The following is a 27,807-nucleotide window of genomic DNA, read 5'->3' as shown; positions in this document are numbered from 1 at the left end:
TTACTCGTATTATGAAACGCAGAAGGCAAACTAGCTATAATGATCCGACCAACATTCTTTTCATTTGTACTACATAAGCTATTTAGCGCTTTCAAGAAAACTGTTTTAAAATGACAAAAAAAAAATGTGTTTAAAGATGATAAAAAAAACCCTATGTCACTGAACTCGACATCATTTCAAAACTTGTAAAAAATGATAAAAAGTATTAACAAGTATCTTTATTTCATATTAAAAAAAAAAAATAAAAAAAAATAGGTACGATGTATTTCTTTACACGTCTCTTGTCCTTCGACACTTAAATGCATGCATTGCCACTCAGAACTTTATAAATCTAAATATATTTGCAGTGAACAACACATTTTTTGGACAGTGTATTAAATGCTTAGATAATCCCTTTATCACGGGGACATAGGATAATCCATACTTGACACAGACGAATTCTGGGAACTTCTGGAATAGGACCGTTTCCTGAAAGGACTTGCGAAAAATGACCTCGGAGTAACAGCTGCGCTGTTGTAACCGGAACTGAACGCGCCGTTCGACATCGGAGAACATGGTCTTCCTTCAAGATCTGTGTTGATACCAGGTAACTGACTGATGAAAATCACCATTTTTCGATGACTTTTTATTTTTAAGTCGGAGCAATAGTAACCCATGATAGACCAAGGCATTACCGTTGACGTAATTTCGTACCGGAACTGCGGAGATGCGCACGCAATCGTTTTCTCCAGAAGATACAATATCCCAGGGAGCACCTGTGTCGCGTTCAGTGATTTCAATGATACAAGAGAACAGTTTCCGTTTTCACAACAATGGAGGGAAACAAATATTCTAAGTAAATCCTGTAGATCTTGCTCGTTTTCACATTTAGCAATGAAAGTTGACAGAGAGTCATACGTTTGAAACATGTCCTTGCACACCATTGGACACTCGGTGTGAGTAATGTCCTTTATGTTGACATGGTTTGTCGCAAGATCTAAAGCATGCTTGACTTTGGCATGTAAACGTTCGAAGATTAGCCAGACAAGATATGTTCTCAGCGACCAGACGAAAAGTCCCGCCATTGTTTCCCGCCATGTTGCCCCCACATACCGGCAAGGTAGACTCGAACTGACATCTCGAACCGCAGTTATTGTTGGTCGTTTTCTGCAATAATTGTTTACAGGAACGATTTTACACATCGGCCATGGGTCTTCTTCCAGCATGAACTCGACTTCATGACGCCATTTCCGGCCTGCGTAGTTGAAACAAACGCGCAGATAGTATATTTCGAATCCATCGTCTTGTTTATCGGGATCTTTGACCATATACACTGGCCCGCCTGGTTTAAAGATATCATATTTTTCGAATTCCTCGTGTACTGTCTTCGTAATTAACAGTCTTGAAACAGATTTGTCTTCTGCTGGATAATCTAAAACCTCTAGAAAATAAATATTCATCTTTGAGAATATATCTTCCTTCTCGTCATGTGAGAGAGGAATGGCTAGTTTAATGTTACCGAGAGACGTCTGTTCCTCGGGACCGAGTCGTTCCTCCAAGTCAGGTTTAAACCATAGTCCACGTATCATGTGATAATCTCTCAACACGGTGTAATCGTCTGTCGCTTGTAACGTTGTGCTTTGGTTTGCAAATATCGGAACGGCATCATCAAACGTAAGTATGCTTGTGACGCAATCAAATTGTGTGTAGAACGTTTGTAAGACCGGCGAGAGCTGACCGGAAGTATCAATTGTCCCGGAAATGAGATAGTACTGTCGAGCATCATGGGAAGGTCGCCACAAGGTGAGTGTGTCATCCATTAGAAATATATCTTTAATCTTCAGAAGTGGAGGAACCCGTCTAACCTCCTGAAAATATGAAATAAAACAATGTACACGGAATATTTACATGTATAAACATGTTCACGTGATACCCGTAACTTATGTCTTAATTAAGTGATATGTTACTTGTATATGACACCTGAAATGTTATAAATGTATTTATGTAGCATACCAAAATATATATGCATAAATATGTGTTATTTGAAGATAAAAATATAAGCTGAGAGTAAACATCTAAAACATATCCTACATATAAAGATAATTGAGAATATCTAATGATGTACACGAATCTTGTATTTTATCAGTCATTTAATTAAAGTTAGAAACACACCTAATACCAAAAGAATTCTATTTTTATTTATTATTTCCCGTTTGTACATTTGGAGATTGTGAAAATATCACGATTCTGTCGAGCAAAACACATACATGTATTTAACATTTTCTTAAGAAAGTATTTCGAAAGTTATAGAAGGATTGTTAATTTTGAAAGGTAACAAATTAAAGAAATACTTAGAATATATGTAAAGCATCAGTTACAGAAATGTAGAGAATAGATCTAAATAAAATTATTATCTCAAGATATTTTGAGAATCCTGACTTATTTTCAAATTACGATTTCCTAAATTCGTGTGCTTTGTATAAAATCATTTTTTTTATTTGAAAATAACAACCTGGCACCCGGCCGACCTGTGGAATGCAGGCACGTGTATATCAATTGAGGAACTAGCAACTCGTCGCCCTAATTCCATAATGATGTAAGTCGTATTTTACCATTTTGAGAAAATCGACTTCAAAGTTTTAACAGGCTATATCTTCACACTAACTCAACCAATTTTAATATAAAATATATCATAGTATGCAGAATTATTTTAACTTTTACACTTTTAATTACGAAGAAGTTCCTGTAGATAGTTTTTTTGAAAATCAAAATAAAAAAAATGAAAAATCACTGAAAAATAAATTTTATTGACAAAAATACAAGAACCAGAATGCTGTATTCAGTTACAGCAATGTGACCCTAAAATATCATTACATTTAGGAGTTATAACAGTGTGAAATAACGACTTTTGAACTGTTTTATACTGAAATTATATTAAATTTAGAGGTAACTAGAAATTGAATTCTTTAACGAATAGTCTGAATCCACATTTATTTAGGCACCACAGAGCATGGAATGTGATCAGAATCAAAACAGTAAATTTAGTCTTAAAAGTCAATAATAGAAATCCAAACAATGCGGCGAAGTGTGAATAGCCATGAACAGGCAATTTAAGGTTGAAATAGATCTCGGGCTTCATTATCTTATCACCATTTACATGAAATAGTGAGCCTTGCAAATGAACAAAAAAAATAAGATGTTACTGATTTTGTAAATGTATCACATTGAGGTAAACAAAACGAAACAAAATTTAGAAACATCGTCCTTGTATTGATATTTACAACGTAAAATAGCAAACTTTTTATCATATGATATGCTATTTTTACAATAAGACTGTACAATATAAAATATTTGGAATTCAGATTTACTTTTGGTTTCGTTTATTATATCATTAATTCAAACCAAATTCAATTCTGAATACCTGTAGCTTGCAGACAAACAGCATGTTGAACATAATTTGACTTACAAAACACACAAAAATGTTTGAAAGATGTAACTGCTTAAGCTTTGAAAAACAACATCAACAATGAGTTTCCTTTCTCTGTAACATAAAAAAGAATAAACCTATGTATTTTACTTTTCTAAGAACAGCATTACTTGATGTTTTGTTTTAAAAAAAATGAAAAAATATGAGACACAACTCAAAGCTCACAAATGTTCAAAGATGCTACAGATCTGGATACGGTGTTTCAATGAACTACTGTGGCTTCAATTACTACATGTATTTATATATAAATTAAGTGGCATACAACTTCTTTACATACAATAACAATTAAGTATACGTTTGCATTTAATGTTTTTATCTGAACTGTTAACATCAATAACTCATTCGTATAAAAACAATGCTCAATATCTAAGAGTTTGAGACAAATATTAATTCTATTTTACCTCAACAAACGTTTGATGAAACAAATATGACAATTTAAAGAGTTCTTAATGTTTTATATGGTCTTAAGACTTTGTAACATTTCTTCACAAAATCATTCTTTTTTACGTTTCAATCGAATGAAAATTTTTTACCACACATTTTTTTCTTTTTAAAAAATAGTTTTCGTAATGGATAATTTTCAGTTCATTGGTTCAAATCACTTGATAATTACAGGTAGTATTACCTTACGAGTTGGAAGTAGATGTACAAGAATTATTTTTAACTTAGAAACTTAGATTAATTTTGCTTTGCATGTTCCAATTACATAATAAATTTCAGCATAAGATTGAACATGATTATGTTGACAAAAAGGTATAGACTGACACCCTGTTGATTTATGCAAAATAGCTGAGAAGGTGGCATTTTGTTTAATAAGTATTTATTGTGCAAATGACGTCTCTTATTCAACGCTAAATGGTGCATCTGAGACACCTCTCAGCTTTTAAACTTTTTTTTATAGGGATATTGTCAACTTTAACCCACCATATAGCCTTTGACGTTTGGATGTACTGTTTTAAGAACACAAACGAGTGATGTAGGACTGAACATTTTAAAAGTGTTTTGTCTTTCTTTCTATATGATAGTGGGTATTGTTAACCAGTCTAGATTTCATAATGCCTTGGACAGCAAAAACTTTTCATATTTTTGTGATCGTAAATTTCAGCATAAGATTGAACATGATTATGTTGACGAAAAGGTATAGACTGACACCCTGTTGATTTATGCAAAATAGCTGAGAAGGTGGCATTTTGTTTAATAAGTTTTTTGTTGTGCAAATGACGTCTCTTATTCAACGCTAAATGGTGCATCTGAGACACCTCTCAGCTTTTAAACTTTTGTTATAGGGATATTGTCAACTTTAACCCACCAATATAGCCTTTGACGTTTGGATGTACTGTTTTAAGAACACAAACGAGTGATGTAGGACTGAACATTTTAAAAGTGTTTTGTCTTTCTTTCTATATGATAGTGGGTATTGTTAACCAGTCTAGATTTCATAATGCCTTGGACAGCAAAACTTTTCATATTTTTGTGATCGTTATATGAAAGTGCATTATTTTGAAATTATGAAAATAATGAAATTATGAGTTATGAAATAATCATGAAGTAAACACCACCTAATTTAACATCAGTTATGAGTTGTTAAGTTATATGTGTAAATTTTATTAGAATCACTTAGCACCAGTACGGTAATTTGTCTTATATAGTTAAAGTCAAAATGTAACAATGGCAGTAGTATGTTTCCCATTTGATAAGTTTTGTTTGTAAGTTAAAAGTATAAACAATCTAATGCAAAACCTAATTGTACGTATTTAATCTGAATATGTACAAGTTAGCATTGATCAATCAATCATATAATCATTCACATATCAAGTTATGAACAGCTGATACTTGTGAATATTGAAAGTTTGTATCATTTTATCCGATTTCCATGCTATCCGAATTTCATAACACAGCATGGTGCTTTGAATTTAGCTAAAGTGTAAAGAGTAGTTATTATTTATTTTTAAGGTTTGAAACAGTTCATTAAAATATTAAGCTATAGATAACTAGATAACATCTAAAGCAAAACACTTACATGTTATCAAGAAATATAAAACGTAAAATGTCATTCCCGATACCTTGAAAAATCTGCCATTTTGTCAATACAGCATCACGTGACTAGAATCTCAACAAACTATTGGTTCAGAAGTTACGATATTATGGACTGTATTTTTATCACAATTTTTGGACTTACAGCACTCTGACCCATTCAATATATTGTTACAGGCATGAACCAGAGTGATGTTGTTCTTACCATTAGATAGAGCAAAAAATTACGAACATTTTGATACCAAACACTCATTTTTTTCAAAATTGGAGTTACGACACTCTGGAATTAGGGCGACGAACTGTTTCAAAGATGTTCAAAGGAATCATTTTAACATTTAATTCACTAGAAATTTCTGTCTAATTTTAGCGATTTTACGATTTTTTTCGTAAAATACTTTATTTAGACCTAGATCTTTGTAAAAAGTCTTTAGTGAAATCCAAGGAGACTTTATATGTCTTCACCTTAAGTTAGGGAAGGCCCCTAGATACTGTTTGTATATCTTTTGGTCAAACCTTTTTGTATATATATTGTATTGAATGCTTAAGATAATGATGTTATTTTTTTTTTAAATTTTTATGCACAAATATACAATGAAATATTATTTTACTATACATGTAGTAGGCCTGCCTACCAATTACATGTACATATGATAAGTTCAATTTCTGTACAGTATGTTGCATTGGAGAATTAGTAGAAACTTTGTAATGGGAGGTAACTTCATAAAATTGTGAGAAAGACTCAAAATTCATTTACCTCCCTTCTGCTAAGATGTCGCAAGCATATGTTCATAAATATTTATGAATTCCAAAATCAACTTAAATAGTCAACTGCATTTTTTTATTAAAATTTCCCTTTAATCGTAGCTTAAATGAACGTTAGATTTGTCACATCATATTAACATATACAGTATTATGTCAACTGACGGTGTTCAAGGAGTAAAGTAGACTACTAGTTAGCTAGTAAAGTTTATCTCCCTTGGCTCACACCATTTATTCACAATACTCTTAACTTAATTAAATGAATTAACATAATCATTATTGATTGTGTCAAAAGAATATGTATACCGTAAATTTTATGTGCCTAATCGATATTTGCAATGCTTTGTATATAGTTAATTTCTTTCACCAATTATTTCATGTCTCCGGTGTGGTCTAGTGGTTAGGATTCCTGGTTTTCACCCAGGCGGCCCGGGTTCGATTCCCGGCACCGGAACACTTATTTTGGTCATTGCTGTTTTTTTTTTCACCACAGCATGGTCCTGTGTTCGCTGTAATTTCGACAATATCTTTTTTCTTTTGCAAAAAAATTGTTTGAATCATTATTTACTTCATTTTTTTATAATCATTTATTTCTTCCTATATTATCGTACAATTTAGGACCTTACATTGGTTTAATTATAACTTAGAAAGGAAAACAGACACTCAAGTCACACGAAGGAAAAACTATATTCTCAAAATTCATACACGTCATAAATAACTAACTGTCAAAACTAAAAATAAATAAATAGATTTACATAATATAACAAGAAAATTATAATAATAAAAAAAAGAAAAAAAAAAGTAATAAATCAATAACAGGAGCAAAAAGCGTGTCTTTCTTTTTACCATAATATGCTACTAAAGAAGAAATCTCCTCGGATAGTTTTATATGTTACAGAAACTGTTACAACGACCTTGACACTGATGAACATGTTACAATTGAGTTGGTAAGAAAATAATTGCTTGTGTTCATGATAAATTAGAGTGACAAAAGTGAGTATTATTGTCCCAAAAGGGCGACATAAGCTTAAAAATATCACATAAACATGGACATAGTAAATTTGGTATCACACGTGTTTGGTACAAAGACATGTACATTGTATATTCCTTTGCTGACCGGAAGCATTATAATTGTTCATTTTGAGTATCACATTCACTGCCAGATGTCTCCTCAAATAATATTTTGTGTACATCCTCTTCCGAGATTTCATCCGACACACTAACTATTGATGACTTTGATTTCAAGTAAGCTACTCTGTTGTACGCATGCTCTGTGAACTCAAGAAGTCTTAACTCTGTTGCGAGGTCATGGGCGATTTGCGCATGCTCTAAGGCACGCACGGGATTTCCGCGTCTGAACTGGTAATCACATTTAGCCAGACGAAAATGCATGTCGAGGATTTTTGAGATAACTATATCCGAATCTTCCAAATGGTTCAGATACTGGCCAGCAGATCGAATGTTGTCTTCAGAGGGAGTTAGGGTTTCCATTGTCAGTCCATTGTCTCCACAGCGTAACAACAAAATTACCAGTCTGCACAAAGCGTAGCCGAAACCAAACGGCCCGTCTTTCCCGCCATCTCTTTTAAAATTTGTCATCGACCTCTGAAAGCTTGACTTAGCGCCGTCGTATAAACGCTCGTATACTTGACAAGCGTTCGGACTTCTGAGATTCAAGCATGAGAGTTGAGCTGTTTTGTTGCGAGCGTCATTGATGTACAACCACCCAGCTGCCCTGCCAGTACAGCCGACAGGGTCAGTTTCTAGAATCATCATCGCTTCATCAAGTGTCGTCTGTAGTTTCTCTAACTTTTTACGAGTAATGTACATGCGTGTTTTGGCGGTGAACAGTTCGAGCATAAAGTAGCGAGGGTTACTCGTTCTGGGAAGTAGTGCCATTGTTTCATCTATTCGAGTTTTTGCAGAGTCAAAATTTGTTTGGAACAAATCTCGACTTGTTTGAAGGTACCCAATTATGCACATCAAATCGTAATTGAAAGGAAAGTTTGTTTGAAGCCTCAAAGAAATGTCTTCGAATTTCGTGAAATCTCCTTGGTTAATTAGCGTGCTCAAGTAATTGAATGCTACAGCCAGTCGTCTGCTTGGTTGTTGACTTTGGATTGCCGTCATCTGCATTGGTACTATTTCTTTTCTGTCCTTCGTTTGATTATGAGTAACTTGTTTTGACATTTCCGTTTCCAAACGATTACAGATCTTCACTTTCTTTTTCTGCTTTCTTTTCGAAACGATGGATTTCGTAGTATTACATTTTTCAAAATCCTCAGTATTTCCTGCTCCAGGGTTTTCATTTGAGTGAACATTATCAGCTTTCACCAAATCGTATGAAGAACGTTCTTTCCATTTGTCTTTTTTCCCGCGATCTTTTTTACCCACTGATGATAAAACCTGCTTTGCGGGAGCAACAACTACAGCGCCGTCCACAGTATTCAGACCAAATTCTCTTGATTCATCTTTTATTTTAATGTCGCCAGTTGTCAATACCGGTTCTTTCACAGGCGTCTCCTGATCAATTTCAAAAGACGAAATTTTAAGCGCTGCCATGGCTACGTCACTTCCGTTTATACACGGACCTCTGATTATACCTGAACCTTTGTCATCATCATGCCTTACATCTTTATTTTCAGATTGTGTCCTTGTATAAAATCTGTGTTCTTCAACATTGTTTTCATCTGAATGTTTTGTTATATTTTCGACAATGTACGAATACTTTTTTACCAGTGACAGCTTAAGGCTCTCGAATACACTTTCAGCTTCTGTATGGAGTAAAATTTGAAACAATTTTTCGCAACGGCTTCTTCGTGTTGTTTCTGTGACAACCACGTCAATGTCGTCTGCTGTTATCACGTGATCTTGGAAAAGTTGATCAATAACATCTTTCGGTTCAATATTATCTAACAAAAGACAACAGTTTTCACCAGTGACCTTCAAAAGGATGTTATTTAGACGAGTTCCATCAGACTTCATATTTTCAATAAATGTCCAACATTTTTGACACATTTTTGTTTGAAAAGCGGTGTCAACATGAGTTTTGACTTCAGTGTTTTCACGTGGTTCTTGTAATTCCGTACCTAGCTTATCTGCAAGGAATTCATACTGTCCATTTTTTAATGCTTTTTGAAAAGACCCATATGCTATGGGCCCTCTGGTGGGTAAAATGGACAGAAGCATTTGACATCGTTCTTTCCTCGTGGAAGCAGACGCCACTAATTCAATATCATTTTCAGTGAGGATTCCATCTTCATATAGGGTGTCAAGAACTTTTCCTCTTGGTTCAAGATCATTCACAATGTCAACACGGTTTTCCCGTAACGTTTTAGTATGAATATTGTCCATCTTTAAACTTAACTTCTACTGTTTAAATAAATTTCTTCCCTACCAAGATAAATCTGTAAAAAGAAAAGAGCTTAAAGTCAACAGGTTGTATTTGATTAATTTATTTTAGAACAAAAATGTTTTAAAATAATATGAACGTTTACATTTTCCAGATAAATAACACCATAATATTATGAACTTGTTTAATAAATAGCCTTTAAAGTTATAAAAAAAGTATGTACATACAAATAAAATAAAGATAAACTTACCTTTTGTTTACACTTTTACACAACTCCTTTCAATATCATTCGCTAACACACTGTTATAAGTTATGATTAGCGAGAAGTAATTACGAAAACAATTTTAGGAAAACCCAAATTGAGAATTCGGAAATATTCCGGAAGCTATGATACATAGCACTTGCTAAAAATAAACATTGCGTTTTTGACAGACGATATTTACTACAAATAAAACCAAATCGTCACGGTTTTGCACATCGTACAGTATTTTATAAACCAAACATGATTTTTTTTGCAGACGACAAAGTGTCACGTGTCGCTTAATCAGAATGTTTTAGTACGTGTATGACAAACCTTTTTTCAACGGCCACTCCCACGTATATCGAAAGGCCACCTTTATTAATTGTAAAATGGGGGCTGTTAATCAAGTTTATTTTTCGCCGTTTATTAAACATGTAATTATTACAATAAACCCTTAAAGGTTGTATTGGGCACACTTTGTTACCCATCGTTTAGTATTTAAAATGTCATTTAATTAAAGCAAGTGGCGAAATGAAATGAAGTGTTCCGAGTATTGATACGGATTTAATCGTATTAAAGAATAAAATAATGGGGTTTCAAACAGTATAATGAAAATCGATCGAAGCCCTTTTTAGCTCACCTGTCACAAAGTGACAGGGTGAGCTTTTGTGATCGCTTTTCGTCCGGCGTCCGTCCGTCGTCCGCCCGTCCGTAAAAATTTACTTTAAATGACATATCCTCATAAACCACTAAGCCAATTTCATCCAAACTTCACATGAATGTTCCTTTGGTGGTCACCTTTAAAAATTGTTCAAAGAATTTAATCCTATGCAGAAATCTGGTTGCCATGGCAACCGAAAGAAAAAACTTTAAATATCTTCTTTTAAAAAAACCAAAGAGCTAGAGCTTAGATATTTAGCATGGAACATCTTCTAATGAGTGTCTACTAAGTTTGTTAAATAAAAGCCCTGGGGTCAAAATTCGCCCGCCCCAGGGGGTCATTGATTTTCCCTATATGCATATAGTAAAAACTTAAAAAATCTTCTCTTAAAGAACTCAAAGAGCTAGAGCTAAGATATTTAGCATGAAACATGTTCAAATGGTTGTCTACCAAGTTTGTTCAAATAAAAGCCCTGGGGTCAAAATTGGCCCCGCCCCGGGGGTCATTGATTTTCCTTATATGTGTATAGCAAAAACATAAAAAATCTTCTTTGAAAAAACCCAAATAGCTAGAGCTTAGATTTTAAGCATGAAACATGCATTAGTGAGTGTCTACAAAGTTTGTGTTCAAATAAAAGCCATGGAGTCAAAATTGGCCCCGCCCCAGGGGTCATTGATTTCCCTTATATGTGTATAGTAAAAACTTTAAAATCTTCTTTGAAAAAACCCAAATAGTTAGAGTTTAGATATTAAGCATGAAACATCTTCTAGTAAGTGTCTACAAAGTTTGATCAAATAAAAGCCCTGGGGTCAAAACTGGCCCCGTCCCAGGGGTGTCATTGTTTTTAACTATATGTGTATCTTCTTACAAAACCCAATGAGCTAGAGCTTAGATGTTTAGCATGAAACATCTTCTAATTGGTGTCTACCAAGTTTGTTCAAATAAAAGCCCTGGGGTTTCAAATGGCCCCGCTCCGGGTGAGCGACCTTAGGGCCATCATGACCCTCTTGTTTTATATCCATCTGATATTTGAGCCGCGTCATGACAAAACCAACGGAATGCGTTTGCGACCAGGCTGGTCTGGATCCATGCTGGTCGCAAACGCACTATGTTGGTTTTGTCCTGACGCGGCTCAAATGTAGAACCACTTTAAACGTTGGTGTAAATAACATACATGTATTACAATGGCAAGAAATTCAATTTAGACATTACAGACCACCTGTGGACAAAAACCATCTTTTGCAATTTAGTAAAAGTTTATTTTTTTAACAAGACTTAACGATATTTCATTACAATTTCATGTATTGCATGTATTATATTTTTACAAATTAACTGTGTCAACATATCTAACGTTACTATCACGTTCATACATTTTATTATCAATTACTTTATCAGTGTTACTGATACCGCAAGTAGAAATCGGTAATAAGAAGAGGACCAGTACGATGACGTCATAGATGTAGGCAATATTACGAGGAATGTTCAGAAAATACATAGACTTTTGTTCTAATTCTGACGTTTTTTTAAAAGTTATTTAAAAAACAACACTGTTAGATTTTGCAGTTTTTTACATCAAATAAGCAAACAAATAACAAGAACTACATGTAAATGAAGAATTAAAACATACATCTATACATGTATATAATACACCGGCGCACGGTGGACGTCAATTTAATGCGACGTCAAAATACTCGGATATGCAAAATGTTCTTAAATGTTATCAGTTTAGGCGATATAAACCGAAAACACCGGCAAAGTTTAAGATATGTTTGAAGGAGACTTAATCAAAAATTTAAAAAATGACTTCAAAGGGGGACGGCTTCATTAATCTTATTATGAAGCACGCTTGATTATGTTAGATTTTATAAATCAAATTTACAATCTAATCGAAGGATTAATTTTTAATGCCTTTTAACTTTCAATGGTTTTCTATTAATTTCTCCTTAAAATTTTCTTTAAGCGGTTTTGTTTATTTAAGATATATTTATTCCGTGGGAATGTATATCAAACAATTATATAGTATAGTTTGTAATCTTTGATTGACGGGGAATTGCAGGCTCTGTGGATAAAATGGGCTTTTTGTCAAAGACTGGCGTCATGGAAAAAATGAAAAGAATTCTTGTCGCAGACAGAGACAAAACCCTGATTATTTAATATGTTTCTAGATATTGCATACGCATGACTCCGTTGTTACCAAGATTGTATAGGTCTGACATCACTAAATATTTCTAGCATAATTATATTCATATTCAGTAACATCTGAAATATTATATATAAAAAGTGTTGTTTTAAATATGTTTAATGATGTAAAAAGACCGCTCTTTTTTACAAATTGTATGAACTATAAATAGATATTTTTGAATGTATAACATGCAAGACAAGAGTTTTTACATTCTTTTAAATGAAACAACTATTTTACATCGTGTGTAAGTCTATATAAAAATAGATCGTCGTCTGTTTTATTTTCCATAAGCGCGTTACTTCTTTTTTTCCAGTACAAATGTATATATTTAAGTAGAATCAACAAATACCTGGTCAGGTAAGAACAAATAATTAAGATCTACATAAGATGTACATAAAATAAAGTAAAATAATAATACAGATTTTAGAAAATGCAAGTAGTACGAATATGCACTCGATTGATTTATTCAGAAAATTTAACAATTTATATATTAATCGATCTTGTTTAATTGCCGTAAAATAAAGGAAATGCTACGATCAATATTAGTTTATCAAATATTTATCTTTGATATCTGCACCGATCATTTGTTTAATCTAATTATTATGTTAATTTAGATACAATATAGCGATTAAACACAGCGTTCGAATATACATGTAATTATGTCAATACTAAAAACTTACAAATGGACCAAAGTTTGCTTTTAAATTAGAAAAAAAACTAACTATATATTTTTTGATTGCTTCATATGTGTAATTGCATTTTGTTTTTGAATTTGCAGATGTTAATAGAAACACATGTATATAGATACATGTACATAAATTTGTTGTGATAAGCCAGTTGCCACATGCCAAAGTTCAAGCATCTTTGTACGATAGAATCATGTAGACTGCGCGCAAATGTATGCCGGTTGGCAAATGTATGCCAGTTGGCAAATGAATGCCGGTTGGCTCTCTTTTACATGTTCTTACTACCTTTAAAACTCTAAATGTTTCTGAACAGTGAGAATACGATAAGGAAAGCAATTAGAACAGTGATCGAACGTGAAATGTTTCAAGAATAAAAGCATACATGTATGTCATTATTATGTTGCGGTTCGGATCGGAATATCCGCAAGAGGCTTGTCGAGTTGCCGCCCATGGGGCACAACAATGTGCAAATTACGTCATCATATATAAGCACGCATTCCAATCTTAAATACACGCCCAATGACAGATGATTTTCCGACACGAGGAAAGCTAACTTGTAATAATTATGCAAGAACAGTTGATCGCGACTGGGATATACGATAACGTATGTCCCAGATCGCGACGATGAATCCAAAGTTAACTATCATTTCTTCGAATCTTGTTTGAATTCGTTTTCATTTTTGTGAGAATGGTTGAAGAAAAAACAATCGGTCATTGTATTGTTTGTCGCCGTAAATACTGCATTTCAGCGGTATTCATACACTCGCACTGTTGATCACTTTTACATGTATCCACCGACACCAAACCGTGACAGAACCGCCACGAGAGGGTCTTGGTTATTTGTCAAATATCACGGAAATGCCCGAGTGTCATTACATGTTCGTTACATATGATAAAATAAGATTTGTCGACATTATCGCTGATTGTATTTAAAATCAGTCTACTCAGTCTGATACTATTCCAGCTTATCGTACAATAATGATATATTTGCGTGTTATATTAAACAATATGTCAACCATTTCTTACGTAAAGTGTAATAGTCTGCCAAATCAAATAACCTAAATCTATAAACAGCCGGATCAGCGTAATCAATAAGTACAAAAAATGATCAACATGCAACGAATGGTGATACAAGATTTTTCTGCAGCCGAATTGTAAAATCCAAATCCCTGTGAGTTTTGTCTACATGACTAGGTCAACACTGGACGCCAATAGAATAATCACATAAGATGATATTTGACATCATTGAAATGTACGGTACATGTTTTGAAAATCAAATTTTGGTGGTTACGAACATTTTTATGTTTGAATGAATGAACAAGTATACGAAAATATTATATCATTATAAGACTTGACATAGTTATTAAAAAAAGTAATATGCCTTTTCTATCATTTTGGTTTATATCTAAAGAATACTATAGTTAACAGCAGGAAGGACCTTCAGTAAACACTGAGTTAATATAACATCCCATGGGTAGGTATAAAGCAGACGATAGGTGTTAACAGGTGGTCGGTCAGCGCAGGTCATTATATCTGGTATATCTTGAACTAATTCTTACTAAGCCGGACAGATTTTAAAGTGCTAGTTGCAATAAGAAATGAATATAGAGTTGTAGGAATTCAATCTATGAAACTTGCGCCACTGAACCGACTTCCGGTTATGCCGTGATAAAAAGTAGTTCCAATCAGTTCCTGTCATAACCCAATCCTTTGTTAGGATAAGATTTTAAGCAAGTATTGCACTATATTAATATATGGAAAAAAAATCACATCGTAAGCTATTACTCAAAGTCTATATTAAATCACCTCCATAGATTATCGGAATTTTAATGAACGAAAAAATTCAATATGGTATCATATTTTTACTTCAATTTTAAGATATTAAATGGTTTAACATTATATCTTTATTAAAGCCCGTGCATTAAAATATGAGATATAAGAGCCCGCGGAACATTCCTTTATAAAATAAGAATGCCTCTTGAAAATTAATACCAGTTTATAAGGATATCAGGCTTTCCGTAAATGAAATGCTCATTCTTTCCATACTGCATGTAGTCACAACGAACAAAAGTTACTGTCATAAATAAATATGAACTTACTTAATTATAAAAAAAATATATATGGGGCAGTTAAAGTATTAAAGTATATCGTGTAAGGAGGTTTAATTTACAAACGGAACAATGGTAACAAAGTTAAAAAACACGAAAATGCGAGGTTGCGTTTGATGTAGAATATACAATTTTACGTCACGTAACGTGAACGTCTGAACGGAGACGTCTAGACGAATATTTACGCTGTATCAACGTTGTAGTGCCCTATTCTAGCCGTGTACATGTATATTTAATATGAGTGATCAATTATTCTTACACACGATCATTCGCTCTCTCCGTATTTCTAGAATAATTATTCTTTTTGTGAAAAATGAAAAAAAAGAAAAGCGTTGCAACGCTTTTTACTCGAATCGGGCTAAGAGTAGCATAAAATATGATTTTCTATTTATTTATGAGTACATTTCTTAATTATCCCTTACTGTTTTAAATGCCCCAGCTGATCTATTTATGAAATTCAAGTTTTATGCTTTTGCATCTCAGTCGTGTCTTCCTTTATATTTAAGAACTATTCTTATCTTATTTTCTTAAAAAAACCGAAAAAAAAGAGAAAACAACTTCTTTTCGAGTCATCAGTATATAATAATGTCAGCATAATGCCCATAATAAGGTTATCCGTGTATAACTTTAAACAACTTTTCTTTAAAGTTATTAGATCTAATAAATGAAATATTCAGGTCAATTTCTGACACAACGTGCATGGGCACGGGTTCATTACTTTTATTTTATTTACAGGCAGAGAACATTTCACAAAAAAGATAAAAATATTAAAAACAAAAACGTAAATGGGCTCTAAAATCAGCTAATGCGCACGCCGCACACATACATCGTACATCAAATGATATATGAAAACAGTGTACACTGAATTCAAAAACATTTAACTTTTAAATATAATGTCATAATAAAATTTCAATAATCAGATTTCTTGCTTAGTTTGCTGTTGGCACCAGTTTCTACTAAAATGATGAATGGTTTAGTCCAGATTGAAAGATAGGCAAGTTCATTTAAGAAATTGAGGGTGGTAAGGGTCAAATTTTAACCAGTTCACGGCGAGCTAAGTGCGTTTACAACAAAACTCAAGAAATAAAAACCCATTATTAAAACACGAAACACAAACTAGTCCATTGACATAAATTACAAAAAATATAATCAATTATGTCATTGTTTATTTATTATGCCAGACCTTGACAAAGAGTAATGGTTGTAAGGAAACTATTTATACTTTATAATAGCTCGATTTGACAGACAATAGTTCTATCCATTTAGATATATATATTAGTATATATATAAATCCATTCATGACAAAGTTGTACAAACGGAATAACAATATACAATGTGATTATGATAAATAAAAATGTAAAGATAATTAGCAAATTATATAAATAAATAAAAATATAATAAATTAAAAAATAAAAAAAATAAAAAGAGCATTCATACCGAATCAGCCTCCATATTTAATGAGCAATCCCAAACACGTCCACGTTTTTTTCTTTTATTTTATTTTCTTCTCTCTTCAATTTGCCAATGCACACTACCCCATTATATGTATAAAATATTAAATTTCTTTAAACTAAATTCCGCGGATAGTTTGCTCTATTGTCTTTATGTGCCTAAATAGTGGCTCGTTGAATTTTGGCACCCACTCACGCCCTTATTAACGCCAGACTGCTTGCCAAATTTTAGTCAAACTACCGGAGTGCTCGACCGTGATTTAATATTTTAACTGCTCGAAATTTGGCAGCGTAAAGCCTTTAAACTAATTTGTACAATAGACTAAATGTTTGATCACCATTTGTTGACATAAACTATGCACCTGTAAAATATACTATACATATTAAGCATTATCTTATATATGAGAGCGGTATATAGATTGTATGTTTTGTATTAATTATTTAGAAATCAAACAAACTTAAATACTTTCAGCCTGAGGGAGTGAAACTTCAGTTGGTAAACTTTATGTTTGTCTAAATTTAAAGTTTATTTTCCCTAGGTCATTTGAGATCATGACCGCAAATTTATAGTTCGGTAAAATTAGGCAACCTGTATCGCATTAAGGTAAAGTTAGTATAGGCTGTTAATATTATTTATGTATATGCATTTTGGACGCACTATTTTAAATACAGTATTTAAATTCAACTTTTATATCAGGTCGTTCGAATATACTAAAACTTAGCCTACCCTAATTGTTGCCCCGGTATCGTCGGCATCCATATTTCCAGTTGATATTTCAGTTACGGAAACTGCCTGTCAGTATTTTTTAATCCATTTTTGTTTCTTTGAATGGAATAACTTCACGAAATTGTATTTTAAGATTCTTCATTTGAAAACGACTATGTATTATTACTCACCCGACACTTTTTGTTGTACTGATGCTGGCACAGGTTCGAAATAAACATGACCCGTTGTAGATTGTAGATGGCAACTTTTAAGTGATACAGTTTAAAGTCCCATTATTCCCCAGAAATGCTTTTATATTTATTTCTTAAAGACTTTTTATTATTGGTGTCTTGTTATTGTTTTCAAAAAGTTACCCTTGGCTATATATATTTACCTTAATCTGTAGCTTTTTAGCAATTATAAAAAATAATTACAGTTGTAGTTATAATTACATTTGTAGTAATAATTTTGTATGGGAATCTGGTTGTTTACATTGGCCACTTTAAGGACAACTAATTTAACATTCAGCCCTACTTCCTTCATTTGATAAGCCTGCTCTGATATCGTTATTCAAATATTACAAAACTCATGCTCATGCTTTCCCTTTCTCAATAAGGATAAAATTATGTCTCTGACTTTAGCGTATTTATTGCACTGATACATAAGTGCTATTTCTTGTAAGTTTAAAATAAAGTATGCATTCTCAGTTGAAGGATTCCATAATAAGTACACACATATATTTTGCCAGTAATTAAACAGATTGAAAGATGACAAAAAAAAACAACAAAAGAAAACCGTTTTACTTTTCATGGTCAGTGCGGGCCGGAATGAGGGTTGAAGGCCAGGGTGTGGGTTTTGGGCCAGGGGTGTGGATTGTGGGCCAGGGGTGTGGGTTGTGGAACATTTTGATTCCTGCAAGGGTTTAGAGCTGTCTACATTGGGAATCCAAACTTGAAAACCTGCACAATTTTTTATTTTTTTCTTTGGCACTGTGTGATGAGTAAGGTAAATGTGTTTACACATCTATGAATGTAGTAAAATTAATGGTGTTGGATACAACAATAAGGGAGGTTTATACAATCTATGCTAACCACAAAAATGAAAAGATAATATCTGTTCAAGGTCAATCGTTTGTTAAGATTAGACAACTCTGTATTTGTAACGCGCATTATTATATCCCTTAAAACACATCGATTATCCCTCTTGATTTATCAAATAACACGCGCTTTCTTATTCATAAGTTCTTTCATGGTACATTTTCTGATTTAAAAACAAAAACAAAACATATTACATATTATGTATAAGATGGATACTCATTACGGTTGGTCTTTCAATTTCTTTAGTAGATAGTTCCTGTCTGCGTATAATGATGTCCATCAAAAAACTAGTTGTTGAATATAAAATTTGTTTTGTTTTGTATGTTATTTTTTCATATCTTCTTTAACCAGATGATAATAGAGGACGTAAAAATAATAACTATGTTACTGTATGACACGTTCTGACTTCCAACCTAGAAAACTAGCTAAATATAACCTACGGAATGTCGGTAGTGCGTTTTACATACCGCCCGTGCGAGAAATAACCCTTTCAAGTTGTTCCATGTACACTTTGAAAGTTGTTTGTAAATAGTAATCTTACATATCAACCATGACTAAAAAACCACCGAATTATTGTTCATTTTGTTTTAGTTGGTTTATCTAATCTCAAAAGCAATTTCAACGTATTGCTGATAAAAACCTACAAAAATATTTAAAATTTGATGGTTCCATGCCATTATTGACAACGTTTTACGCTTGAACCCCGGGAATAAGCATATTGGGTCGCGTAACTAAGTTATCAATCTGGTTTACCGACTTTAATAATGCAGCGTGCCTCCAGATTTATGCTAGTCTTCATGAAAATGTTTTGAAAATTGTAAAAAAATCAAATATTGTGAATTGAACAAAGCAAGTAATTTACACATAGCAAACGGCACTGATTAATCACGTAAATTATCAAAAGAGGTCAAAATATGCAATACCGATAATAGTCCTTAATGCGTTAGTCACGCAGTAGCATTATGGTGATAACTTTTATAAGTACTGCAAAATCAGTCATTTATCATCGTACATAACATGTAACTTATTACTCCAGTATTGAATGTTTTTACTTTTTTCTTAAAATCTTTGTATATTTTTCTCAAATTTGATCTTCTAGAAATATTTTGGCTCATTTGGAGACATTCAGTAATTACTCAAAATTAACTAGTCTATTCTAAGATACATATATTGTATAGTGTAGGCATTTTGTTTCGTTTGTTTTCGGATGTAGTCCCCCGATACAGCGTTAATGAAAAGAACGCGATGGCACACAGCACATAATGCAAGATGACTTTTGAAAATCACATCTAAGTTTTCGATAACATCCATTAATAATAAAACACATCATAACATGAAAAAATATTATTGATAAAAGAACAATGTTGTTGTTAAACTTTTCTGAAGCACATTTATTACCATGACCATCATCGTATGTATGGACATCTTACAGAATGAAAATTATCATGTGAAAATTCGACAGATCTTAATGTACACGTCAGTTTTAAACTCACATCGTTTTAAATATAAATATTTGATTGAGTATCTCCCATAGAATATCATTGTTTGCTGAACACGTACTATACAGTCCAAGTAAATTAATTGCCGATATTTGTTATGAGTCCATTGTTCAAAGCGATTCTATGTCTTGTTTCGTTGATATAATCAGACTTTTCTTGCAGTTGTGGTATAAAGCTTTATGACATAAGACAGTTCTGTTAATTATTAATTAGAGTATTTAAACTGAGATATTTGACAGAAGTCCGCCTTCAACAGGGTTCATAGTACCTGTTACCATACTAGAATGTTCACTCAACAGGTACATTATCGGGTCAACACATTCTTGAACCTCTGCAAACCGCCCGAGTGGCGTATGCCCCTTCAGCTTTGCTTCTTTCACCGGCTCGCTCCAAAACTCTATTCCCATGTCTGTTAGTGCGACTGTTGGATTCACAGAATTCACCCGGATGTTGTGTGGACCCAGCTCCAATGCGAACTGTTTCGTCATCATGTCTAAAGCCGCCTTCGACATATTATATGCCATGCATTCCCGCATTGGGTTTAATCCATTAATGCTGGATATATTAACTATCGAACCTCCTTTACCAGCCTGTACCATCTTCTTGCCTATTACCTGGGTAACATTTACAGGTGCCATGACATTTACTGCAAATGTTTTATCCATGACTTCTTTACTTGCGTCCAAAGACGGCACCCAATCATAAGAAACGGCAGCATTATTTACAAGGCCGTCCATCGCCGGAAGTTGCTCCAATGCCGCGCGGGTGGCATCCCAGTCTGCCAAGTTGACTTGTACAATGTGGACATTCTTACATTCTTCTTTCAAACTATCAAGTAATTCCTTATTACTACCTAATCCATACACTTCCGCCCCGGCAGACGATAAATTGTTAGTAAGTAGACGACCGATTCCGCGCGACGCGCCAGTCACCAAAATTTTCTTTCCAGAAAAATCGAAAGGCATTTTAATAAAGCCAACACTGGAATTTAATACTAGTAAATGTGTGAGTGGAATGAAATACTAGTAAATGTGTGAGTGGAATTAAATACTAGTAAATGTGTGAGAAGACCTACATAACCTAATTCTCAAATGATAACATTGTCTAATCTCTATGAACATGTATACTATATCGGGACAAGTGTCCTTGATTCACAAACATTTATATCTTTATCAAAGATACCTTTGCACATATGTACATGTATATATAATATTACTCAATTAACGGAGCCTTTGAGTTCGTTGAAGAATAAGATGCGAGTTTCGTTTTTACGTGATTAGACAAACAAGTTTTATGGACTTTTATTCAAAAAATATTATATCAAAAGTACTTCACTTCCTGTCCGTTGAATTTCCAACCTCCATCGAAAATGTTCAATTTACAGAATGCGTTTTAGCAAAGATCACTATATAGTAACGCTTATTATTAAATTGTCGTCATATTCCAATACTGTAACGTTACGTCATAAATTCAGCTGAAACACTGGGGGGGGGGGGGGTGTAACTTCTACTAGCTATATTTGTTAACGTTGTACAATGTGAATTAATTTCAATTAAATAATACACGTATATATTTGTAATAATGCTGCCGACCGAGAAAGAAATAAAAATAATATGTATACACATTTTCATTTTATGAGCTATCAAAACACTAGCTAAGTATGATGGCTAATTTGGAACGCTTTTGTGCGTCGTGTTGGCGCTAGCGACAACAGGACAAAGCGCCAAATGGCGCGTTGTCGGGCTTTCATATTGTCGTGCTATCGATAACGATGTACGCCAAACGGCGTATTGTCGTGCGGCGTGTTGTCGCGATGTCACGTTGTCGCTCGGTTCAACTTCAGGGCGACATCGTGATAACGCGCCGCACGACAACCCGCTATTTGGCGTGCTTCGCTAGAGACAGGACGACAAGACGACAGCGCGACAACGCGCCGTTCAGCGCTTTGTCGTGTTGTCAGTAGCGACAAGACGAAAAGGCGATAACGATATAGGTTGCGTTGTCGTTATCGACAACGCAACACGCAATGTACCAAATCAGCCACCATAGCTAAGTATACAAATAATTAACACACAAACATTCATTACACATGAATTGAATATGTGCACTACCGTTGAAGGGTGACAAGTAAAGGGGCAAAACCACTTGGATGCAGCTACGCTGTTTTCTGTCAGAGTTACTTCCCCTATATTTTTTTATTCAGAACTTTAAAGGCACATTATGCCTAAGAAATTCACACATTTTCCATTCGTAATAACAGGTAAACACAAGTTTTATTATGGTTAAATAGTGGTTTATGACCATGTTTGATGCTTATCATACGGAGAAAATTGCACTGAATGTGACATATTTTATATAAAAGTAGCAAAATGTAAACAAAGTAGTATTTTCACTTTCATACAATACTAAATCACTATAACTGTACTGCTTGCCAAAAAGCAACAGAAGAAAAAGTTGGCTCAGGTAGCTGGCCAATAAGTAACTGTCTGCAAACTTTAACAGGTTTTTGAGAAATAAAGACGAAAGCATTTCTGAGACATAATGGGCCTTTAATCCGATGTATTATGTAGAATATACTTGTAACAGGCACGCATTGTCTGGACATTTCTTTATTATATTGATAGAAACATGTTTCTGAGAAAACAGTGATCCCTTGATTTCCTCGTAATATATTAACCATACCTACATATAAACAAAAAATGACAACGATTTTTTTCAGCAGGCCTTTTAAACCTGACCCGCTTTGTTGATTTTCCAAGTTGCAATACGAAATCAAATTTTAATGACATGACGTTTGATTTTAAATTGGAGTTTAGGATTTCACCGAGCAAATAGTAAAATATGTTAAAATTTATTGTCAATAATTACGTCTTATAATATACATGTACCAGATTCCACTGAAGACTTAAAGATGCCAAATATTTTTATAGATTTAGTGTCATTTATTTAAATGTCTATATCGCTTGTAAAATGTCGCCCTAAGGTCAAGGGTCACGAATAAAAGGTAAATGTCAAGGTTAATCATCATCATCTTCGTTGTCCCGTTCGGTCGTCCACAGTGTTAGGTTATCTCTAAGTAGCTGCATGATTAAAGTACTATCCTTGTAGACTGTGTCATGAATATCATCCATGCTTGCCAATGCTGCATCAAACTGTTTACCCGCCAGTTCACAAGCTTCGGCTGGACAGTCCTTAATTTCATAAAAGAACACGGAATAATTGAGAACTAGTCCAAGTCGTATAGGACTGCTTGGTGGCAATTCTTTCTCTGCAATATCGAACGCATCTTTGTAGGCGTTTTCTGCCTTCTTCACCAAGTCATCGCGATTAGGTTTTTCACCAGATATTTCTATCATGTAGCGGTAATAATCTCCTTTCATTTTAAGAAAGAATATTTTTGCTTGAATATTTTCAAAATTTGGTATTAGGTGTTCATCAAGAAGCTTTAAGACATCTTCGCATAATGAATTGACTTCTTCTTCTACTTGTTGTAACATTTTTTGCAATATTGCTTCTTGCTTTTCGCTGGTTCCCGATTGACTTTTCGAGCTGAGGAGCCGCCAAGCTGAACGCCGGGAGCCAACAACATTCTTGTAGGCGACTGAGAGTAAATTCCGCTCCTCCTCGTCTAAAGGGGTGTCAGTTTTGCCTATTCCTGAAAATAATGTAAAGATAAATTAATAAAATAAAGCGATACAATATGTTGCTGAAAGTTTTGTTTATTTTTTTAACTGTATGAAACTATTCCTAAAGAAATTAGATTATGCATACAAACTGTTTGTTTACTATTTACATGTAGTATAAGACAGTCGGAATAAAGAATGATTTATCTGTACTTTAATTTATAACATTTTGAGGCCTTCGTACGTTAGAATGAGCCATTTTACATTTTTTTATCATTTTATCTCATTTATACTTTTTTATTACTATAAAATGAGTAAGCTGTCGGGCTAAGCTGTCACTAATTGGAATTTGCTTCATGTGTTCTTTAAAATTTAGTTTCATTATTATACTTTGCATTTTATAATAACATACTTTATATTTAACAATGAAATACATTTCCTTGTCGTTCCATCAAAATTATTTCAAATAATAGAATTTATATTTAACAATGAAAGACATTTCCTTGTCGTTCCATCAAAAAATATATCAAATAATAGAATATTCTACAGTGAAAAATATCGGTGTCATAATTTTAAATTTATCGAATAAATCGATAATATATACAGAGGTATATTTATAATTCAAACATTTTCTTCAGAATCTCAGTTTCTTCAGATTCCTGTGCCATATTGTCAATGTATGCTGTTTAGTTTAGTTTAATAATATTTTATCAATATGATATGATTTGAAAAAACAGAGTTTGATTACCAAAAAAATAACAATAACAAAATAATAATAATAATAATAGTAATAATAATAATAATAATAAAAATAATAATAACAAAAAATACGATGGAGTTATATTGTTTGAATTTCCGGTTTTTAAAGCACTGAACTGATTTTTGTTTACATGAAGCAAATTCATATACAATGTAGTTTTTTGATATAATTATATTTATAAAATGATGTAGGTCTGTATCAATAACGTGTGTGCAAAACTTCAGATCATTCGCTCTATTCGTTTGTCCAGGATAATCATTACAATGATGCAAAATAACAGAAAAAAATAAAGCGTTTAACTGCTAATAATCGCACAAAAATTCACTTTTAAGTTTCATAAGTTGAGTATTTTTCTTTATAATCTTTTGTATATTTTCACGTTTTTAGTATCCCAGTGGATCCCAGTTGATCAGTCTGTTCAGTTTTTCACAATATTATGCTGTTGAACTTTTGGATCTAAGTTGAGATCCTTAAATGTATTATTGAAAACTATGTTTGTTATTTTTGTTTTGTTTAGTTTTACGGCACTCCAACACAGGCCACAAGGCGCAGAAACAGGAAAGATGATTTTGACTACATGTACGCTCAGTTGTTACAAACTTCAAAGCAATACCAGGGGTCAAAACCACCTCACCCGGAGCTTAGCGGACGTTACACCATTGAAAAAAATGATATACTGTATCGCATTGTGATATATCACTATTATCAGCCCATATTTGTTGAACCTACAACCTCGTTATTTGTTTACTAATATTAGTATCATAACGTGATGTCGCTTAAAATGTAGCAATTTTTATCTACTCATTCACGCTTGAGGCGAACGTTTTAGCATAAATATCCATTTAAATTGTTTAACCTTGTGTTTTGTTTGTGTATATCATTAATATTCGGATTGTAAGATGATAAAATCAGTGAATACATTATATACCAGAAAAATGTTGCGGAAGAATATTGTTTTTCTCCATCTATTTTTTGCGTCTGTTGACGCATACCGGAATTTTGTGTAAAACAACGACATGTTTTTTGTTTTGTTTTCAAACTCATCATCACATTGCTTCACATTTTTATATAATTATAAACATATAAAATCCAAGTGATCAATTCATGATAAAGGTGTGACTGGGTTGTTGGAAACTGTTGGGGTTGGTCTAAAGCGGTTGGTCTGTGAACTCGAAGCACTATAAGTAGAGGTCCACTCTTTACACTATCTATATTAGTATGTGGCGATAAATAATAGCATAGCGAAACTAAGAATTTCAGATTCTTAAACATTGCCACACGTTTACCACGCAACACTTATATACAAAACACATAATTAAGTAAAAAGAATCCATTAAAAATAAAAATATTCTTAATTTACTGTATATTAAGTAAACGGTAAGAATAAAGTATCGAACCTTTGACCAATTCCTTCATCTCTTTCACCATGTCATCATAACGCTCCGCTTGTTCACATATTTTAGCTTTCAATTTATGTATTGTACGTGCATCCCCCATTTTTATATAACTATGTATTACACAGATCCTTTCCTTGATGCAACGTTAAATGTGTACTAAATTTGCGAAAAACTTGTGTTCTCTTAACACCACCGAATGTTTAACAATCGTTTTTACATATATTCCTAAATCCAGTATCACTATTTTCGTGTTTAACACAACTTTATAATGTATAATATTACACAAACTTGTATAAAATACAATTATTTACTCAGACAATGTAAAAAAAAGCTTGTCTATATAAGTAAAATCTTCTCCTATTTCTTATTTTTATTTCAAATTCACATAACAGGTTTAAAGCGGTAGTAATTTTTCATTCATTATTCAAAATATATGTTCCACTCCTATGCCCACCAAAGACACAAGTGTCTTAACGAAAAAAGAGACCCCAACTACAGTTTTTAGACTTGTTGATGAAAATATTAAATTTCAGATTGTGATTGTTGGTGTTATTTGTATGAACGTATAGAAAATCATGGACCTATTGAAGCATATATGTACATAGCGGTCTTAAATTGTTTACTCGTATCTGTAGAAAACTGATACTCCATTTAAAGCGAGTAGATAATTTAAGGCTGTAAGAAACGCCGAAATGAATAATATCTCTGAAATCACAGACCCAGTTTAAAGTCACTCTAGATTGCAACGATCAGAACAGAAGAGAACGAAATTAAACCAATACGAATACACCAGTACAGCTATCTAGAACAGCTAGAACAGGGGTTTTTACGAACATAATCGGGGGACAAAAATATCACAATGAAACGAAAATAAATAAACATACTATAAAGGACTCACCTGAGCCAAAAAAAAACGTCAATGTAAGAATTTATCTTACCTAATAGAGAGGAAATAACAGACCAGAAAAATATTCTTCTAAATTATGCGGGATAACAGTTGGAAATCTACATGTAGTTGTAAATCTCCCCACCCTTTACAAAACACAAACAAAACACAATCATATACACGAACGCACGCACGCACGCACACGCGCACACCTTTATTGTACAATCTTTACCGTGTTACAACATTTATCTTTTCGTATAATTTATCCATCCCTTTACCATATCGTAATAATAGGTTATTATATATTTTACTGTATAAATATATTCCGTATTGTACAGTAAAATGTATAATAACCTTTTTATCATATATCTTTCGTTTAATTTGAAATATCATCATCATCATCATCATCATCATCATCATCATCACCCCAGCAAAACCACCACCAATATCATCAAACACACCACCACCATTATTAGAAACAACACCACTACCATTATCATCAACACCATCAATATATCCACCAAAACCACCACCACCACCACCATCATCGATAATAGCCCTGTGACCCCTGTACAGATTATTTTAGAAGACAATGATACATGAATGGTTTTGTTGTATAAATACATAAGTTTTAGGATTTAGACGTTATGCATTTATTTATCATTTTCTGTGAGTTCAAGAGAATGACAGTTAACATTGTAACAACTTACATTTATCATTAATATATGTTTAATAGACATCATAATATATCGTTTAGTGCACATGTACCCAACCGTCTAAAATAAAAATAATATTTTTTTGGATCCAATACGGGAATATATTGGACGGTCAAGAGATACAAATGCAGAGTGGCGATTGGTTAGTTTTATTAGATAAATAAAAATAACAATCATCATGTT

The 27,807-nt window shown here is 33.1% G+C and overlaps 4 protein-coding genes and 1 non-coding gene across 5 annotated transcripts; 1 reads left to right on the top strand and 4 right to left on the bottom strand.

Moving 5' to 3' along the window:
- Window positions 1-33: 33 nt before the first annotated feature.
- On the bottom strand, window positions 34-17,225 carry LOC132758040 (uncharacterized). The gene is made up of 2 exons (XM_060749558.1): window positions 16,927-17,225; window positions 34-1,847 (listed from the first exon to the last, which is right to left on the bottom strand). Exons 1-2 carry the CDS (start codon window positions 16,939-16,941, stop codon window positions 399-401), a joined length of 1,464 nt encoding a protein of 487 aa, XP_060605541.1. The 5' UTR covers window positions 16,942-17,225; the 3' UTR covers window positions 34-398.
- Window positions 6,642-6,713, top strand: Trnae-uuc (transfer RNA glutamic acid (anticodon UUC)). The gene has a single exon. It is a non-coding gene; the product is annotated as a tRNA-Glu (tRNA).
- LOC132758039 (uncharacterized) lies at window positions 7,113-10,016 on the bottom strand. The gene is made up of 2 exons (XM_060749557.1): window positions 9,862-10,016; window positions 7,113-9,666 (listed from the first exon to the last, which is right to left on the bottom strand). Exon 2 carries the CDS (start codon window positions 9,611-9,613, stop codon window positions 7,385-7,387), a length of 2,229 nt encoding a protein of 742 aa, XP_060605540.1. The 5' UTR covers window positions 9,614-9,666; window positions 9,862-10,016; the 3' UTR covers window positions 7,113-7,384.
- Window positions 17,226-20,107: 2,882 nt separating the features above from the next.
- On the bottom strand, window positions 20,108-21,302 carry LOC132758037 (L-xylulose reductase-like). The gene has a single exon (XM_060749555.1). The coding sequence runs from the start codon at window positions 21,205-21,207 to the stop codon at window positions 20,461-20,463; it is 747 nt and encodes a 248-aa protein (XP_060605538.1). The 5' UTR covers window positions 21,208-21,302; the 3' UTR covers window positions 20,108-20,460.
- A 1,775-nt stretch (window positions 21,303-23,077) lies between these two features.
- LOC132758038 (14-3-3 protein beta/alpha-A-like) lies at window positions 23,078-26,554 on the bottom strand. The gene is made up of 2 exons (XM_060749556.1): window positions 26,023-26,554; window positions 23,078-23,897 (listed from the first exon to the last, which is right to left on the bottom strand). Exons 1-2 carry the CDS (start codon window positions 26,120-26,122, stop codon window positions 23,260-23,262), a joined length of 738 nt encoding a protein of 245 aa, XP_060605539.1. The 5' UTR covers window positions 26,123-26,554; the 3' UTR covers window positions 23,078-23,259.
- Between the last annotated feature and the right edge of the window lie 1,253 nt (window positions 26,555-27,807).

Source organism: Ruditapes philippinarum, unplaced genomic scaffold, assembly GCF_026571515.1.
Source record: "Ruditapes philippinarum isolate M1 unplaced genomic scaffold, ASM2657151v2 ctg5228_1_1_1_1, whole genome shotgun sequence".
Taxonomy (NCBI): Eukaryota; Metazoa; Mollusca; class Bivalvia; order Venerida; family Veneridae; genus Ruditapes; species Ruditapes philippinarum.
This window is presented reverse-complemented; position numbering and strand designations above follow the sequence as displayed.